This window comes from Talpa europaea, assembly GCF_964194135.1.
Source record: "Talpa europaea genome assembly, chromosome: 12".
NCBI classification, from domain to species: Eukaryota; Metazoa; Chordata; class Mammalia; order Eulipotyphla; family Talpidae; genus Talpa; species Talpa europaea.
The window spans coordinates 19,279,245-19,298,842 of NC_140079.1; the positions used below are offsets into that span (position 1 = coordinate 19,279,245).

Consider the following 19,598-nt stretch of genomic DNA (forward strand, 5'->3'; position numbering starts at 1 on the left):
GTGAGTGGCGCAGCAGACCTCTCCTGACTCGGCCCACTGCTCCCCTCAGCAGTGTACTTCGGTCAATCTGCCTGTTCTGTTCCCTACTCTGTCTCTGACGAATCCTCTCACCCCCCGCATCTCTGGCCTGTACCCCAGCTCTTGTATGCACAAATAAATCTTAAAAAAAAAAAAAAAAAAAGAGCAAGGGCTAATGGGTCAGAATTAAGTTCAAGCCTAGCTGAGGCATTTGACACTCAACTGCTTGGATCAATTCATAAATTTTCAACTTATTTGTAAAATGGGGTTTATTTATAAATGATGTTCCCTAAAAATGCCTGTGCCGTAGTTCAAATAATGTCAGTGTAGATGACAAATTACATGCATGAATCTCAGCTAAATTCAAAATGCTTTGGTGTTTTCATTCAAATTTCTATCTTCCAAATTTTTTATAATAAACATGTATTATTTGTACTGAGGAAATAAAAATCAGCACACAAAACTGTAGAAAAGAATATTTTATTGAAACAGCTTCTCAATTAACAATGGAGCAAAGTACAATCTGACTCAAACCTGTTCAACCAGCCTCAAATGCCAGTGAAAGAACTCAAACATATAGGAGGGGGTGATCCTTAGGTCTCATTTCTGCCAATGTGGCAAAAAAAAAAAAAGAAAGAAAGAAAGGCAAAAAGGGACAAAAGACATAACCAGGCTCCTCCCCCTTGCCCAAGGAGCTGGGGAGGCAGCCCTGGCTCTGCTACAGTTGGAACACTAGAGGACGAGTTCCCTCAGCGTTGGCAGGGTTAAGAGCCCCCACCGCTGCCTCAGCAGAGCAATTCATGAAGGGAATGCCAGCCCGTACCCTCCTCCTTTACCCAGAAGGCCTGCCTCAAGAGAGCAAGATGCCCCTTTTGAAAGTCCACACCATGGTCTCTCTTTCCCCCAGGATCTCAGGATAGGGCCTCACAGTAGACAGCACATTTTGGTCAGTTTGGGGGAGGGGGCAAGAGTGAGGGGAGGGCTGTCTGGGAGGGAAGAAACAGCAGGAAAAAATAGGGGGCAGGGAGTCAAAGGGACTGGGGTACCCAGCTACAGGGACGATGCAGATTTTGACAGCACTGGCAGCATGTCAGCAATCCATGTCACCCCTCTACAGGCTCTCCTGAGCCCAAACATCCACAGGTGGGAGCTACAGGGCTTTCACACCTCTCACTCCCTGGAGAGGTAGCTGGATTCCCTTCACTTGCTCCCTGTCTACGCTGAATGGGGAGACGCCATCCTGGCTTACTTCAGCCAGTCGCGATGAAGGTTCTGGACAGGAGGCAGAGAACTGTCCAACTTCGCAACATGAAGTCAGGCAACCCACCGGAAGAGGAGTGAGAGGGGGACAGGGATTTTTTAGGGAAAGAAAAGACCCTGGAGGAGAAAAAGCTTAGCTATTCAGCAACCAAACCTGGTAATCAAGGCTCTGTAGACACTGGCCCCCGGGGTGACATTGCTTTCATGAAGAAGAATGGACAGGAGGAACAATGGCCAGAGAAGACTGGAGACTACTACCCCAGAATATCCTTCCCACTGCTGAGTCTGTCAGCCACTGATGGGTACTCTGTCACCTACCCACAGGCAAAGAATTAAGACATAATAGTGATTTCTCCCAAATTAGGGCCTGGATGGGTAGGGAACCAGGGGGTAGGTTTGGGGAAGACAATTTCCACAGAACTACTCCAGAGGGAATGGTGAACTGTCCCTTCCTTCCCGTTCTCCACACCTCCAGTCACAGGTGAGAGAAAAGGAACTTAAGTCTTTTGAGGGCAGGACCACCCTCTCCCCCAACCCTCAGTGTTTAATAAATAGAGGGGCAGAAGAAGGGGGTAGGGATGAGTGGGGAAATGGGAGGCGAGGGTTATAGTTCATCATTCTTCAAAGTTTGCTTCTGTCTTGCCGGCTGCTCCTTCTGTTCAGATTCTGCTGGGAGGTGGGGAGAGCAGAAGAATGACAGCAGGTCAAACAGAGGCTACGGACTCAGTTCTGTGCAGATACCTTCCCTAGACGCCCCCTCCCAGGCTTCCGGTTTACCCTCCACTCCACCCTCACCTGCTCCAGGACCTCCTAACTCCAGAGGTTCAGTGTCTGCTGCGTCAGACCCTGTTTTGGGAAGGAACAGGTTAACATCTGACAAGGGAGACGGGGTTATGGAGGCGTTGGCAAACCTTTTCTGTGAGAATCAGTCACTGCTTCAAGGGTTAAGGTTCACACTTAGTCACTGTGCATGCATATGTACGTGCACATGCAAATACACGCTTTTTATGTTCATAGACATATGTAATTTCTAAAAATGACCTTCTAAAAACGTAAAGGCCGTTCATAACTGGAGGGCCATCCAGAAACAGGGCAGGCATGTCAGTGACAAGGGGAAGGAAATGACAGCTCACCGTTCCCTCTGGAGTAGTTCTGTGGAAACTGCCTTCCCCAAACCCACCCCTGGTTCCCCAACCATCCAGGCACTAATGTGGGAAAACTCATCATTACGTCTTAATTCTTTGCCTGTGGGTAGGTACCCATCTCCTCTGCCAACCCCTGGGCTAAGCATTATCCACATGCCAAATCAGTTTCCCCAACTCACGAGTCTCTTTCTCAGGTTCTGAAAGGGGCTTTGCATCTTCAGTCTGACCTGGAGGGAAACAGGGATACAATGTAGTCCCAGGAGTGAAAGGAGGTCTGTCTAGTAGCACCTGGAGTCAGGTACCCTGCCCTCACCTGGTGGAGGGATGACTTTCTCCCCCTGGTCACTGGCATTGCGAGGAGGCTCTGCCCGGGTTCCGTTCTTGTCCTTGTCCTTGTCCTTGGGCCGGGGCCGAGGCTTGGTGAACTTGGCCTTATTGAGCAGATATTGCACCTCCCGGTCCAGGGCCATCATCTTAGCCTCGATGTCTTTTGAGAGCAAAACAGGCTTCTCTGTGGCAGGAAGTTTGGCCTGCTCAGCCATAGTTGTATTCTTCCAGGTCTGTGGGTAAGGCCAAGAGAGTCTCAGAGCTAGTCATAGAGAGACAGTTTCTCTGTCCCAGATGAAACACAACCACAACCAGTCTCAGTCTCTTCTGCAGACCTCCAATCACTCTGCCCACTCTGGTAGAGTGGGTAAGGGGTAAATAGCTTCTCAGAATGATGTTCAAGGGCCTCCCTCCACATTGGAGTCCTAACTACACAATTCTGGTTTCCATTCAATTACTTTGGAGTACTGGCTGAACCTCCTTCCTGTCTCCCCACTTCTGAGCTCTGGTTCAAAAAAAGTTTCCCCATATTCAAAACAATCTCTGCTTCAAATGGCAAGTCATGCTCTCCTACCTAAACCCTGGCCCACTTTCTGAGTCAAGCTCAGGTGCCAGCTAGTCAAAGCAGCTCTCTCTGACCTCAAGGGGACAGGCTTGGCTGCTTCTCTGCTCTAATGTCTCAAGGCTATGACCCTTGTTTGGGATTGATCAGACACGGTCTCACATGCAAACATCTTTGGCCTTCCCAATCAGGGAAGCTGCTAAATCAGGAGGCAAAGGCAGCCTTGGATGGCATGCCTTGCCAGGCAAGTCTCCAGTAAAGTATGTACACAGAGTTACCCAGGTCTCATTGATGATTTTCTCTAATGTGGTCATCTCCACCTCAGTGAAGATCTGGTCCATCTCTGGGATGAGTCGGGCCCCCCTGTAAGCCAGAGGATACAATTAGTCTAGGAGGAAGAAGGTTTTGCTGACAGGATTGAGAGTAGGTAGCCTTAGCAGGACTAAACAAGGAAGAAAAAGCAAAGGGGCTGCTCACTTGAGGAACATGCTGGAATGATTGAGGAGATTATCGAGGGCAGATAGTCGTTCCGGCCATTTCCTGCGCTCTTCTACCCGAAAAAACAACGCTTGACACAGCTTCCTTAGTTCTGCCAGCTTCTCCTTCAACATCTAATAAATATGGGGGTGGGAGTAGGCAGAGGGGTTGGAGGGATAACAGGACACCCCAGCTCTTCTTTCTCTGACCCTGGGAGAGGAACAAGAGTACCCATCTGCTGAGGAGACCCTTACCACTGTGGTAGCCCCAAAGCCCTCATCCTCCAGCCAGGTAGAAGCAGCACTGAGTTTCCCAGAGATCTCCTCACGCTGTTCCTCGGTGGATACTTCCTGGTACTCAGGCTGGTACAGCTTGTCCTAGGGAGGTGCACACCAGTGCAAGCAGGCAGTGAGTCCCTGAAGGCAAGCCTCCCAGAGCCAGCCCTTTCTCAGGGCAGGCATGCCTCCCAGTCTACCTACCTGGGTCTCAAAGATGAAAGCTTCCAAGCTGTTGGCTGCTTTCTCCCGTTCCTGCTTCTCGAGGTCTCGGCGTGTCAAGTCCTGAAGTCTGTGGGACAAAGGAGAAGCAGGCCCGAGAGAGAGGACATGTTTACCTTGGGCCCTGGTAGACTATCCCAGAGGTGCCATTCCACACCCTGTCCCCTCCCCAACCCCAACACACTCATAGACTTTACTCACTTCTGTGCTGAACGGGCCAGCTCGTCCTCGGGCAGGTCAGGCAGGTCCAGAACAACCAGCTCCACCCCTATCTCCTCCACCATTTTCTGCTTTCGGGCAGGCTTCTGCTTCTTTTCTTCCTCTGGGGTTGGGGGGACACCCTCAGCCCCTGCCTCCCCCTTCTCAGTTGGCTTCTAGGGGTGAAGATGAGGCTGTCAGGGAAAGTCTAGGCCCTCTGACATTCTTCACAGGCAGGGCTCCAAGGCATCTGTTCCCTCAGCCTCCCAGACTAGCCTTATATTGCCTGCAGCTTACCTGGGCCTCAGACTGTTCCTTGTTTTCTTTTGTTGCAGCCTTTTCTCCCTCAGGGGCTGCATCCCCCTTTGGCTCAGCAGGTGGAGGTGGAGACGTATCCTCCACTGGGGCCTCAGTTTCTTCCCTCAGCTCTGCCTGCTCTCCAGGTTCATCCTTGCTCCCCTCAGCAGGGCTCTCTTCTTCCTCCTGGGAAAAGGTCACAGACACACTGCAGTTAAGTCACTAACAAAATCCATGGGTTGGGATCTGTTGGGCAATGCCAGGTCTCCCTGCTCTAATTTGAGGGGGCTTACTGCTCAATGGTGAGGGGGATATTTGGGCTGCAGCAGTATGGCTGGACAAAGCAGGAGTGTATGGAGATGAGACAGGGCCTTGGAGCTCCAGCACAGGGACAGCTCAAGGTATAGAGGAGGAACGGTTAATTCAGTCTGAGAGGAAGGGAACCTATTAAATCCTGGGCACTTAGGAAGCCCACCCCAACTCCCAGAGCCTCTACCTGGCCCCTGGTGCCCTACTCCATGCTCCCGGACTCACCTGGACTGTATCTGTACCATTCTCTTTGGAATCTGCTGTGGTTCCACCTCCAAACAGGCTGGAGATGGTGTTGCCAAGTTCTACAGGGAAGAAAGCCCCAAAACTCAAAGGGGACCACAGAGTGACTCTCCTCCTAACCCAAGGGAAAGCTGCCCACCTCCCTGAAATGCACACAAGTACATTCTCTCTCACACACACAGGAACACACACACATCTTACTGGTCAGGGTAGATTCCTCCTCAGGGCTGTCCTCCACCAGGGTCTCAAACACAGACTCTACCTGAAAACAGGGATTTAAAATGAGGACCTGCACATGCTACCCACCGTTTCCCCACAAACATCCTGCCACAGTAGATGTGTTTGTGCACAGCCACATGACTGCAGTTGACCTACTCTCACTTGCCTTCTGCTAAGGGCTCCTGAATCAAGGTCTCTTCCACCCCTTTAATTCTGAGCCCTCTGACAAGAGGATCATAGCTTGTTTCTCTCTCCCAGAACCTGCACTTCACTCAACAGAATGAGCCAGTATTGGGCCTCCCTGGTAGAGCAGGGGTTAAAGTCTCAGTGTGATCAAGCTATCGCCAACCACTGTAGCACAAGTCTGATACCCAGCTAGGGAGTTGACCCACATGGCACAGCAGACCTCGCCCGTCTCGCCCACTGTTCCTCTCAGGAGTGTATTTCAGTAGATTGGCCTGCTCTGCCCCCCACTCTGTCTCTGGTGAATCCTCTCCCCCTCCCCCTTGCATCTCTGGCCTACACCCCAATCCTTGTGTGCATAAGGAAATAAAAATAAGTATTTTAAAAAAGAGAGAGAGAGAGAGAAAAGAATGAGCCAGTGTCTCCCTGTGTAAGTTTGAAAAGACACTGATTCCAGAATTGATGAGAAATGAGTTCCTCAGCTATTCTGGAGATCCTTCTGAGAAACTGACACCAGTAAGGGATTATAGGCTTGGAAAAGGTCCACGCCAGACCTCTGGTTAGCTCTGTTTAGAACAAAGACTACTCTAACCCCCAAGTCCTTTATCATATTCTAATAACATGAGAAACAGATGGTAAAGGGCTGGGGATCTGTGCCTTAGCCCTGCACACAGAGTCTCCTGCTCTCACCCTGTCCAGGCTGAGCACACCACTCTCATCCAGGTTGAAGTGAGCCTTGATGCCCTTGGACTCGTAGTTGGGATACTTTTTGAAGCTCTCGCCCACACCTTTTAGGTTCACTGTGGTCAGATTCTGGGAGCCAAACACCCTAGTTGGGGAAAAGAGAGCAGTATGCTACATCTCTCAAGCTCAAGACGACACCACCTCTCTGCACGAGAAGTTGGGACTTTCCTTCAGGATACACTCAGGAAGAAGTAAGCTCTAGAGACAACACTCACCCCCAAATCCAACCCCACAGCCTGCAATCCCCTGTCAGTTCTGCAGGTCCCAATCCTCCCTCCCGGAGCCCCCATCCTGCTCCACCCTCTCACCGAAGATCCTCAGGCCCCAAGAAGCCCAGGTCACCATAGTTGATGTGGAAGTTGAAATCATGGCTGTAGCGGTTGAAGGTGATGACTTTGCGTTGAGGGTAGGGACCCATCCGGGAGAAGAGAACTCGCTTATTGTGCTTCAGGCTGCGAATGCCAGGATCCTCCTCCACCTCCCTTGTGAACTCCACCTACAGAGCAGTCAGAGAGGAGAGATGGAGGACCTGGGCAGGTTCAGGGTTGAGGGTGGGTGGTGAACATCAATTGCCAGAAAGACAAAGGGACAGGCTTGAGCATACAGAGGGGAAGCTACCCTTGGAAAGATAAAGGGAGATTCCCCACCTGACTGACAGGCTTACTCACCAGGATGGGGTAGATCACTGCATCTCGGACTACAAATGGCTTCACCTTGAAGGCTTTGCTGAGCGCAGCGGCCTGGTACACAGCACCCATAGCTGCAGCTTCGTCCGCATTGATGTTCTTCCCAAGCTCTTCCCTGTGAAAATCCCAATCTTCAGCACCATCTACTTCAGCACCCAACCCAGCTTCCCTCCCCTCAACTACCCAGCCCCCACACTCACTTGCCCACTGCCTTCAGCAGCACCTCCTGAACTTTGGGGACCCGAGTGGCCCCACCCACCAGGATCACCTGCTCAATCTCATCCTGTGGAAAGAAGTGAGAAGGGACAGCATGTAGGTAAGACTCTCCTCAGTACTGACTTGGCCCTTGATGCTCCTGCTTCTTCTTCCCCATCAAATCACTTTCCATTCTACCGGTCCACTGGCATGCCCACTTCCCACCACTTCCCACTACCCACTCACCAAGTTCATTTCAGCACTCTGGAGGGCCTGATGCACAGGCCCAGGCACGCGCTCAAACAGGTCTGCACACAGCTCCTCAAACTCCACGCGAGTCACTTTGGCCTTGAAGTCCACATCATCCATCAGGCCCTCAATCTAGGGGCAGGGAGAGGAGTGTCAGGGAGCACTTGACCAGGTCCTGCGGTCTGGGTGGGCAGGACAGAACCTAAGACAACAGGACTCTGGGAGGATAGCAGGAGGCATGGGAAGAGGGTTGGGCCAAACCAGGCTCCAGAAGCCAGTTTAGGATGCCAGCCCCTACTTAGCCCACTTTTACCTTACAACCCCTTATCTCCACCTTCTTGGTGAGGAATATTTGCCCTCAATAAGCCACACATGGGTACCTGGGCCATGTGGTCAGCATTGGCACTCAGCACGGTTTTGACGCGATTAGCCTCACGCAGTAGCTTGGCCATGGCACGGGGGTTCTCCCGCACGTCTTTTGCTCCCTGACCCTTGCGCTGCTCATTGAAGAGCCCTGCCAGGTGCTCACGCAACCGAAGTTCCATCTCCAGACCCCCCAGGGTGCGATCAAAGCTGTTGAGAAAAGGGAGGGGGAAAGTGTAGGAAAGGAACATACAAGACCCCTTGACTGAACCTATCACCCCACATGACTGACACCTCACAGTAACAAGTCACCCAACAGTATTTACTGGGTGTCAACTATGTATATATTACTGAGAAAGCAATTGTGAGAGAGAAAAAAAAAAAAAGACCCCTTATGTCTAGAAGTTTATAATCCAGGGCCTCCCTGGTGAGATAGGGGTTAAGTCTTAGCACTATCACCAGTATGGCCTGAGTTTATCCTGGGCCAGTGAACTAACCCACACGGCGTAGCAGACCTCTTCTGTCTTGCCTGCTGCTCCCCTCAGCAGTGTATTTTAGTAGATCCATCTGTTCTGCTCTCCACTCTGTCTCTGGTGAATCCTCTCAATCCCCCCACACCTCTGGCCTAGAAGAACCCCATTCTTCTATACACAAAAAAACAAAACAAAAAAATCCACAGAAGTTTATAATCCAGCAATAATTGTATAACTTCCATTACCCATAAAGGAGAGGCAAACAGTGCTTTCAGAACACACACACGGGAAATTGCAGCTACTTGGGAGATGTCAGGTAAACTGTGAAATGATGCTTGGATGGAAACTTGGAAGGAGGAGATGGGGAACTAACTGGGCAAAAATGAGAGGTAAAAAAGTTCTAGGCAGAAAAAATAGTTTATGTACAGACCCTGAGCTGGGAAGCAGCTTGGTAAGTTCTCAAAGAGAGCAAGTATAGCTAAAACTTAAGGAACAAGAGAACTCAGGGTTAAAGACAAGCAGAAGAGAAGGGATCACAGAGGAACAGCCTCCCAGGCCAAGGTCAAAATTCAGAGCCACTGTGGTGTTCTGAAAAAAGCCCCATAGGCTGCCGTTTGGACAAACAACTGGAGGGAGGCTGCACTGGAGGAAGAGGCAGAGGTAGCTTGAACCAGGATGGTAGTACAAAGACAGGCGAAAAAGGACAAGTTCAAGAAATAAGACAATGTCAGTGATTTGTAAACTGGACATGGTGAGAGAGAGAGAGAAAAAAAATCAAACCTCACCCTACACATGACCTACAGCCCCATGGACTTTCTTTTTTTTTTTTTAAAGAGGCATGTTTTTTTATTTATTTGTTTGTTTGTTTGTTTTGTTTATACATGCACTGAGTACAGTCAGAAGCGCGGGAGGGTGAGAGAATTCACCAGAGCCAGAGCGGGGAGCAGAGCAGGCAGAAGGACCGAAGTACACTGCGGAGGGGAGCAGCGGGCGGCAGGAGATGTTTGCGCGCCATGTGGGACCCTCCTCCAGTGGCCGGGGAGCAACCGGGGATCGAACCGGCGCCGTAGAGGCTGCGGGCAGCTTCGCAACCCAGCGCTCAACCGCTGTGCCACCGGGGAGGCCCCCCATGGACTTTCTTAAAGTGCAGGATGCTCCCCGTCTTTCAGTTCTCTGAAACTGCCTTCCCCCCTCTACAACCTCTCTTGCTCTTTGGAAAAGGTACCCCACGATGACTGGTGCCTTAACTAGGAGCACTGCTGTAGGGAGCAGTCAGCGAAGCAGTGGCTCCTCTAAGAACCCCCTGACCCAAGGATATCAGCAAGAAGCCCTCTTCCCAGCACCCACTTACCCCACACCCCGGATTTGCAGCTGTGGCTGTATCCCTGCCTCCTTCGTCTTCACAGTCTGGTAGGTCACAATGGTGCACACAGTGCTGCCTGAGCCCATGTCATAGAACATAATATTCTGTAGAAACACAGAGATCACTGTCATAGGAACCTTATCTAACTCCAGGGTGCCACCTGCCTCTCCAAGGGGCTACACTAAGCCTCGACTTAAGGCAAATAGTTCCAACAGGGGCTAAGAAGGGGTTGCTGCTGCATTTTGCCAACGGCCAGTAGTACAAACATGATGCAAAGTGGCGTCTCCATCCTCAGAGTCAGGCCCACTGCAAATCTGTTCAGAAGTTCCTCTCTGGCTCACCTGGGCAGTGGAGTTGATATCTTTCCGGCGGAAGACACCATAGCTGAGGGCGGTGGCAGTGTTGTCATTGATGAGCTGCAGCACTTTGAGGCCAGCCATGCGAGCCGCCTGCAGCACGGCCCGGCGCTCAGCCTGGTTGAAGAAGGCTGGCACAGTGATCACTGCATCCTTAATGGGCTGTTCTATAGAGGACAACACAACAGGGTTTCCACCAGCTCCATTCCTTACACAAGGGTTTCCCAAGCTGGCAATATTGACTTTTGGGACCAAAAAACTCTGTTGTGGGTGGCTGCCCTGTGCATTTTTTTTTTTTTTTTTAAGATTTATTTATTTATACAAGAACTGGGGTATAGGCCAGAGGCGCAGGAGGGTAAGAGAATTCACCAGAGACAGAGTGGGGAGCAGAACAGGCAGACAGACTGAGGACACTGCCGAGGGGAGCAGCGAGCAAGGCAGGAGAGGTCTGCCATGCCATGTGGGTATCTCCCGGGCGGCCGGGATTGAACCCGCGCTGCAGAGGCTGCAGACAGCTTCACAGCGTGGCACTCAACTGGCTGCAGAGGCTGCGGACAGCTTCACAGCACGACACTCAACCAGCTACGCCACCGGGGAGGCCCCTGCCCTGTGCACTGCATTACAGCACATTTTGCAGCATTCTTCTACTTCATTACAGGCTGGTGACAGCTCCCCAGTTGTGACAACCAACAATGTCTTCAGACATAGCTAAATGTTCCCTGGGAGGCAAAACAGGTCTCCCTGTTGGAGACCTGAGAAAACTGGCTGCTCACCTGCAAAATCTTCAGCCAAGGAACGGGAGTAATTGAGAACCATGCCTAGTACCTCCTCAGGTGAGAACTGCAGCTGCCTGGGAAGGGGATAGAGGGGGTTAGGAGCAAGCAAAGGCTGACATTAAGATGAGGACAATCATGAGCCTGCTGATTCCACCTTTCCCCAGAGCACTCACGGGCTGATTTGGAAGCGCACAGTGTTCCTTTGTTGGTCGAAGCTTAGCTCATGCTCTGGGAAGCGGGTTTTGTAAAGTGCCACATGGGGGTTATCCTCCTGCTTCCCCAGGAGGTGCTGGAAGTAACGAAGTGTAGCCTTTGGATTCTTGATGGCCTGTGAAGAAATCAAGAAAGAACAAAATATTAGACTCCCAAGCCCATCATTGCCCACCTCTTATATCTGGCACTGATAAGGAAAAACACGCTGGGGTCTGTCATCTCCTCTCCTGCCCATCACTTCTGGAAAGGGGGAAGTGGCTTTCTCACCATGCTGGCTGCACTGTCTCCAAAGAATCTTTCGTTTTCTTTCAGGGTCACAGTCACTGGGGTTTTCCTCCGTGATTCCCTGAAGAAAAGACACACTGGGCACAGGTGCCTACAGAGGGTGTAGACTTTGGAGCCTGGACACCCCACATACTCTCAGTCACCAATATCTGCTGTGGGCACTACAAAGAACACACATCACCCCAAACTCTATTTTCCAGCCCCTGACACAAGGGCCACCCTCACTTGTTCAAGACTATTTCCATGGGTACTCCAGGTTTCACAATGGCCACCTTCATGGACTCGCTGCCCAGGTCCACGGACATCACTGCCAGCGTGTCTGAAACAAGATTGGTCTATTAGTATCTCTTCTCCCACCTTCCTGAGGCCCCTCTAATCAAAGTACAGCAATTTCCATGAAAAAAATAAGACAGCAAAGGACAAAGACCAGGGCTCAGCAACTCAAAGAGCCCAGAAACTTCCAACCCAGAGTCTCATTCCCCCTTTCCACCATGCATCAAATCATTTATTCTTCTCTTGTTCCCTCTGCTGGGGTACACACCACTCAGCGCCAACAAGTTCGCCAAGAGCACAGCCATCAAGGCCCAACAGGCTGGCCTCCTCGGCCTCTGTCTCCTGACCGTGGCTGCCATTGTGCCCCTGGGGGGAGGAGAAAAACAACACTTGTAATTGGAATTTAAGTGAAGGAGGTAGACCCTCATCCCAGAATAGGGGAGCTTTGAGATTCCCACCCACTCCACATCCCCTTTCCAACCCTCAGCACTCTAATCATCCCCAGAAGCGCCACACAATGGCCCAGGTGTGACAGCAGGGGTGGAGGGTTCTATCAACCGCATCCACAGGAAGGTGACAGGAGAAAGGAGACCAGTCTTCCGTCTGTGGCACTGGCACACCCCAGCACCGTCCCTGCTGTTAAGACACCTGGGGTGCGGCCAGGGACCCACACCTAGGGCTCAATTACCGCCCCACACCTGGTGCTCCCCGGCTAGTGGGGGAAAGCCAGGCCGGGCCTGAACAGGAACTGGGAGATGGTGACGCTGGGAGAGGCTGGGCTGGAAGGAGGGCCTGGCTCCTCCGCGGCATCCTTTCGGACAGTCCCGCTCGTACCCCTGCCCCATCTCACCTCCAAGCCCGGCTGCCCAAAAGAACGCGGCGCCCCCAAACGGTAAGGTTCCTCGCCGGGCAGGAACCGGGCGCCCCGAGTTCACCTAAGTCTCCCCTGAGGAGGACCGCGGCTCGCACCCCCGAAAAGTGGTCCCAGCCCACCCCTGAGAGCATCGGCGCCCGCGCGGCCCTGCCTCCAGCCACCAACCCACCCCCGAAGCCAGCACGCCGCCTCTTCCAGGAGGGCTCGCCGGCCCGGCGCCACCCTCCCCCACCCCTCTACCTCGGCCCCCGCTGCGGCGGCCCCAGCTCTGGGACAAACACGGCGGCGGACGCACCCACGAGGCCGGCCAGGCGCCCCCCAGCCCGCGCCCTTCACAACTCCCCTCGGTTTGCAAACTGTTACAGTAGCCACCAACCTCTCGGCGGCGTCTCGCGCACCAGCCGGCCCGGACGCGGCGCGCGCTCATTGGCGCCTCCGTCGCCGGCCCTGCGCCGCGCGCCCGGCCCCGCCCCCGCCGCCCCGGCGCGCGCTCCCATTGGGCCACGTCCTGGGCCCGCCCCCGCCGCGCTCTCCGGCTGGGCCCGTTGGGGAAGAACCGCCCACGCGGGCCCGGGATTGGCCCACGTCAATGGGCCGCGCGCCCGCTCCGGGGCGCTCGCGGGATCTTTCCGGAGCTGGGGCCTGACGGCTGCGGCCGCGAGGGGCCGGTGCCTGCTCGGCCTCTCCTTACGGTCACCCGGGAGCCCGGGCCCGGGAACGCGGAGGGGCCGCTGCCCCGTCGTGGCCGCGCAGACAGTAACAGTAACAGACCGGGCTTAAGGAACCTTTGTTTCTTTCGCTACATTTTTCATGATGCTTAGAGAGAGTAGTCGGGCAGCTATGCCTAGGAAATAAACTGGCAGTGCCAGGGAGAAGTTTATTGTCCTTCCCTTTAAGAATAGTTAAGTCTTGGGCCTCCCTGGTGGCGCAAGGGTTAAGACGCAATCTAGGAAGCAGCCCGCAGCCTCTGCAGCAGGAGTGCCAGCCTCGGCTGGCCAGGGAGCTACCCACATGGCGCAGCAGACCTCTCCTGACTTGGCTGCTGCTCCCCTCAGCAGTGTACTTCAGTCAATCCACCTGTTCTGCTCCCCACTCTGTCTACAGTAAATCCTCTCCCCCCCTCCCCCGGCCTGTAACCCAGTTTTTGCATGCATAAATAAATATTCTTTTTTAAAAAAAATAGTTAAGTCTTGGGCCTCCTTGGTGGCTCAGGAGGTTAAGACGCAACCTATGAAGCTATCCTATGAAGCTATCTGCAGCCACTGCAGCACAAGTTCGATCCCCCACCGGCCAGGGAGCTACCCACATGGCGCAGAAGACCTCTCCTGACTTGGCTGCTGCTCCCCTCAACAGTGTATTTCAGTCAACCCACCTGTTCTGCTCCCCACTCTGTCTCTAGTAAATCATCTCACTCCCCCTACCTCTGGCCTGTACCCCAGTTTTTATATGCATAAATAAATCTTAAAAAAAAAAAAAGAATAGTTAAGTCTTGGGGCCTCCCTGGTGGTGTAAGGGGTTAAGTGTCAGCACTATGAAGCTATCCACAGCCACTGCAGCAATGGTTTGATCCGGATCCCAGGTCAGGGAGATGACCCACATGGTACAGCAGGAATGACTGAAAACTGGGATACAAAGAATAGTCAGGTGAGTTCTGCTCCTAAGTGAATCCTCTCCCCCAGAATACACTTGGTGGCAGCACAGTTTTGTTGCAGCTTCAGTTCTTGGCCTGGGTACCTGTCCCCCTCGAAGGTGTAGCAGGTGCAAGTGCTCTGGGTAATCACCTTTGTTGTTCTTTGAGCAAAGAGAATAGTGTTTCACAAAAGCAAGTAGTAAAACAATGGAAAATTTTTATTTTTTAAAAGATTTATTTTTATTTATGCATACCAGAACTGAGGTGTAGGCCAGAGGTGTGGGACATAAGAAAATTCACTAGAGGGAGCAGAACAGGTGGATCTACTGAAATACACTGCTAAGGGGAGCAGTGGGCAAGACAGTGGGCAAGAAATGTCTGCTGCATCATATGGGTTAGCTCCCTGGCTGAGGATTGAACTCATGCTGCAGTGGCTGGTGATAGCTTGATAGCTGAGACTTTAACCCCTGCGCCACCAGGGAGACCCATGATGGGACATTGTTAATGTAAAATACCTGATTTAGATTGACCGCTGCAGTTGAGTCCACTAGTTGTTATCCCAAATAACTTAACATTTGAAGACTATATCCTTTCCCTCACACTGTATAGAAACCTAAGGGAAAGTTTCTGTCTTGCAGGATATATGTGAAACTGAACAGGAAATTAAAATGTACCCATTAAGGCCTTCCCTGGTGGCACAGCAGTTGAGCGCTGGGCTGCGAAGCTGCCCGCAGCCTCTGCAACGCCGGTTCAATCCCCGGCCACTGGCAAGGGTCCCACATGGCGCAACGAACCTCTCCTGCCGCGTCCTCTGCTCCCCTCAGCAGTGTGTTTTCGTCAATCTGCCTGTTCTGTTCCCCGCTCTGGCTCTGGTGAATTCTCTCACCCTCCCGTGCTTCTGACTGTACCCAGTGCTTGTATAAATAAATAAATAAATCTTTAAAAAAAAAACCTTTAAATAAATAAATAAAATGTACCCATTAGCAAGGGCATGTATATGTCATATACAAAGTATAAATTATAAATCATGCAAATTATGTTATGGCCTGCATGCAGTTTTGATCATGGGAGAACATCCTGATCCAGATTTTTCAAAATTAGTTGTCACTCAGGAACTCCATTAACTTCATGTCTAAAAATGCATACATGTGTTCATCAAGAAACTTAACAGCTCTATTCATAATGGTCCTAAATAGAAAATTACTCAAATGCCCATCAGTAGTTGGATGGATGTGGTAGATTCACACAATGCATGTCTATCGAACAATAAAAATGATTTATTGCATTTGACAACTTCCCATCAGGGATGTAGTGCTCTGAAGAGGACAAGACAGGGCCTCCCTGGTGGCGCAGCGGTTGAGCACTGGGTTGCGAAGCTGCCCGTGGCCTCTGCGGCGCTGGTTCGATCCCCGGCTGCTCCCCAGCCACCAGAGGAGGGTCCCACATGGAGCGCAGACCTCTCCTGCCGCCCGCTGCTCCCCTCAGCAGTGTACTTCGGTCCTTCTGCCTGCTCTGCTCCCCGCTCTGGCTCTGGTGAATTCTCTCACCCTCCCGCGCTTCTGACTGTACCCAGTGCATGTATAAACAAAAACAAACAAACAAATAAATAAAAAACATGCCTCTATTTAAAAAAAAGAGGACAAGACAGGGTTCTGGAGTATTGGTAATTCTATTTGCGTTGCTGGTTACAATGGCTTTGTGAAAGCACAGTCAACTATAGTATGCATACTTTACTTTTTGAAGTGTAAGTTACACTTCAATAAAAGTTTTAAAAACTATTTTGCATGTGTCATAAAAGCATTGAGTTTGATTTTGCTGTAAACTTAGGAAAGCTCACTTCTAGCAGGACAAGCTGTACGATGATAATTTTTTTTTCTACTTCTATAACAGTGTATGTAGAGTTATAAAAGAAATATATGATTATTGAAGAAAACTTGAATATAGAAAAAAACAAAGCAAATAAAAGCCACCTATAATTCCATTTTCTAGATTAAATCACTTTTAGCATTTTGATATGTATCAATCCACACACAGTTTAAACGCCAATGGAGATAACTTATGATCATTTTTTCACTTAATTTATTGAGAACATTTTCCTATGTCATTTTTCCTCTATAGAATTTTCAGTGGCTGTAGTTATGGGACTGTGGTATAGAGAAATATAATTATCAAAATTACTATTTGACAATTAGGTTATTTCCTTTTGCTATTATAAAATTGCAAGAGATGCCTTTATTGATAAATTTTTATATAAATCTATCCCTTATAATCAGTATAAATTCCTAGGAGTGGAAATGCTGACTTAAATTCCTGTTTTAGGTGTTAGACACATATTGCTAAATTATCCTCCAATTAGGTTTGCCAATATGCAGACCCTAAGAGCAGTAAATGACAGTCGATGACTTTAGTAACACTAAGTATTAATGCATTTTTAAAGTGTTGGTATTATGAATTTGAATAAGACATGGGGCAGATGAGGAGACAGAGGACTGGAAATATTTCCCGGCTTACATGAGATGGAGGGTTATGTGTCAAGAAGAGAAAGCATTACATTTAAGACTCTGGAATCCTGCGCCTTCATGATCACATAGAAAATCACTTAGACTTTTGAACAAATTTATGGACTTGAGTGTTTTTAAAAATACTAGAGCATTCAGAATATGAAATTTTGGAGTTTAACAGACAATGGACTTGGTCTGTGAACACCATCAGCTCCTATCTGTATGACTCCAGACAAGTGTTCAGCTTTCCTAAGCCTTCATTTGCACATCATTAAAGCACGCTGCTACATGCCTCATAGAGTTAGTGTAAAATTTAAACAAGGCAAAGTGCTTAACAGACTGCTGGGACACCCTAAACCCAAAGTATATAGTACTCAATTTATTGTTTTTGTTATTAGTCTAGAGAATAAAACTGAATGATGGGCACTACTGCAATGTAAAAGCTTAGTGAAGTGCTTTGCCAAGTTCATGGGGGATTTCCTTTCCCTTTGTAGGCCAGCCTTTCACAGTCAATAATCCGCTAATTGCTTTTTTTCTCACATTTCACTGTAACTTTGGAGTCCTAGGCTCTCTTGCACTGTTAGAGCTCTGAGTTTATTTTAGGTTGACCTCCTAGTGCCTAAAGTTGAAACTACTGCTAGCCTTTTTAGGAGCTAAAAGAAATAACCTAGACTTTTCAGTAGTCCAGAAAATAGTTTCTACCCAGATGGCCAAATGGTGGAGGGTGGGGGAGTAAGGGGTGCGGGGGTGAGAATGAAAATAAAAGTTTACAGCTGGACCAAGAAGTGTTACTGTTTTGTTGTAGTAAATATACATTATGGGCAGCAGTTTGTTGAAGGGGTGGGGGTCAGAGGGCATTGCTAGACAACTGATTCTGAGCTGTGACCGCTTAATTTAAAGTTAGACTTGAATTGCTTCTTCAGTTCCTTCAAAACTCAAGCTCTTAGTATGCAGAACTGTGAGTTTGTACACCTATTCATTTTCTGCAGTTTGCCTGCCTATCTTCCTCACTATACTAAATTCTTGGATTCAGACAACTAAAACACAAACCCCGGTGTGTGTTCTGACAAGTGTAATGTAGCATCATACTCCAATAAACCATCTAATTAAAGGTTAGGGGACTGAGTAACTCTTGTTTTATTTCCAAAGAACTTTGATGTTTTGGCCCAGAGAGAGTGACTTTAACATCTTTGAGACTCCAGTTTCTCATCAGAGATAATGATATTTCTACAGGTGGTTTCTATGAAGAGTCCTTGAAAAGTGAAATCATTTTGTTACTATTTTTTAAATATTTATTTATTTATGCATACAAGAACAGGGGTACAGGCCAGAGGTGTGGGGGATGAGACATTCACCAGAGACAGAGTGGGGAACAGAATAAGCAGATTGGGGCCTCCCTGGTGGTGCAAGGGGTTAAGACTCAACCTATGAAGCTATCCACAGCCACTGCAGCACAAGTTCAATCCCCAGCCAGGGAAATACCCACATGGTGCAGCAGACCTCTCCTGACTTATCCACTGCTCCCCTCAGCAGTGTATTTTGGTCAGTCTGCCTGTTCTGCTCCCCACTCTATCGCTGGTGACTCCTCTCACCCCCCACACCTCTGGCCTGTACCCCAGTCCTTTTTTTTCTATTTCCCCCTATTTTTTTATGAAGATTTATTTATTTATGCATACAAGAGCTGGCCAGAGGAGTACAGGCCAGAGGTGTGGGGGGTGAGAGGAATCGCCAGAGACAGAGTGGGAAACAGAACAGGCAGACTGACCGAAGTACACTGCTGTGGGGAGCAGCAGGTGAGTCAGGAGAGGTCTGCTGCATGATGTGGATTGCTCCCTGGCTGGCTGGGGATCAAACTCGTGCTTCAGAGGCTGCCGACAGCTTCATAGGTTGCCTCTTAACCCCTTGTGCCACCAGGGAGGCCCTCTACCTCAGTTCTTGTATGCATAAATAAATAAATCTTAAAAAAAAAAAAAGAATAGGCAGATTGACTGAAATATACAGCTAAGGGGAGCAGTAGGTAAGACAGAAGTCTGCTGCACCATGTGGGCTAGCTCCCTGGCCGGGGATTGAACTGGTGCTGCAGTGGCTGCAGATAGCTTCGTAGTGCTGAGATTTAACCCCTTGTGCCAACAGGAAGGCTGAAATTAAGACCTTGTTATGTCAGTGCTTTCTACATCTGCCCCCTATGATGGTGGTTGAGTTCCCGAAGGAGCAACTACCATGTCTTGTTCATATTTATGTTCTGGACATTTAATACTATTCTGGGAACAGTGAGTACTGAACACATATTTGTCAAAAGGAAGAAGGTACTAAGTCTAAAGAAGAGGTGCTGTGGGTTGCTTGGGTAGCAATCTCTACCTTTGTACCTCACCAATAACAAGACCCAATGGACAAAGGGAAAATCACACTCAGACATCAGAGGAATTCTTTGGGCTTCTGCCACCAGACAGTAGGGGGAGCACCCAAGTCAACAAAAAAGATACCACTCTGCTGTTCACACTCTGCTTGTGTGTGTGTGTGTGTGTGTGTATCTCATACATATTTCATAGTCAACTGCCAAGATAACATACAACATGAATATTCTGATGGCTAGTACACAATATGCTTAGCAGGTGGAAGTGGGTCCAATCTCCCCATTTGTGCTGCCAATAAGTTGAGATGCAGATACAGTTCCAGTACCCTTATGACAAAGAGGCAAGAAAATTGAGCTGGAAATTAGGAAATCTGTGTGCCTGTTGGGGACTAGATAGTCTTCCACATTCTTTCCTTCAACCAAACACAGACTCTACCAGGCTTTGCTCAGCCTGGCTCATGGTAAACAAGACTTAGGCCTTGCCTTGCTCTTTGGGAACTTAGGTTGGTGGTAATGAAACATGAAATAT

At 49.8% G+C, this 19,598-nt stretch overlaps 1 protein-coding gene across 4 annotated transcripts; it reads right to left on the reverse strand.

Moving 5' to 3' along the window:
• Window positions 1-1,882: 1,882 nt before the first annotated feature.
• Window positions 1,883-12,073, reverse strand: HYOU1 (hypoxia up-regulated 1; the record flags this gene model as incomplete). Of its 4 annotated transcripts, none has more annotated exons than XM_084249443.1 (25): window positions 1,883-1,944; window positions 2,068-2,124; window positions 2,603-2,650; window positions 2,737-2,983; window positions 3,591-3,675; window positions 3,790-3,923; window positions 4,044-4,166; window positions 4,269-4,356; window positions 4,488-4,660; window positions 4,782-4,967; window positions 5,316-5,395; window positions 5,535-5,595; window positions 6,426-6,564; window positions 6,788-6,975; window positions 7,148-7,280; window positions 7,366-7,448; window positions 7,607-7,741; window positions 7,990-8,182; window positions 9,797-9,912; window positions 10,150-10,331; window positions 10,938-11,014; window positions 11,114-11,268; window positions 11,421-11,499; window positions 11,664-11,757; window positions 11,980-12,073. In XM_084249443.1, the coding sequence occupies 25 exons, from the start codon at window positions 12,068-12,070 to the stop codon at window positions 1,883-1,885; spliced, it is 3,009 nt and encodes a 1,002-aa protein (XP_084105569.1). The 4 variants fall into 4 exon arrangements, with proteins under 4 accessions (XP_084105569.1, XP_084105568.1, XP_084105567.1 ...); XM_084249442.1 differs by having other exon boundaries at window positions 2,074-2,109; window positions 11,980-12,070; XM_084249441.1 differs by having other exon boundaries at window positions 2,074-2,124; window positions 11,980-12,070.
• Between the last annotated feature and the right edge of the window lie 7,525 nt (window positions 12,074-19,598).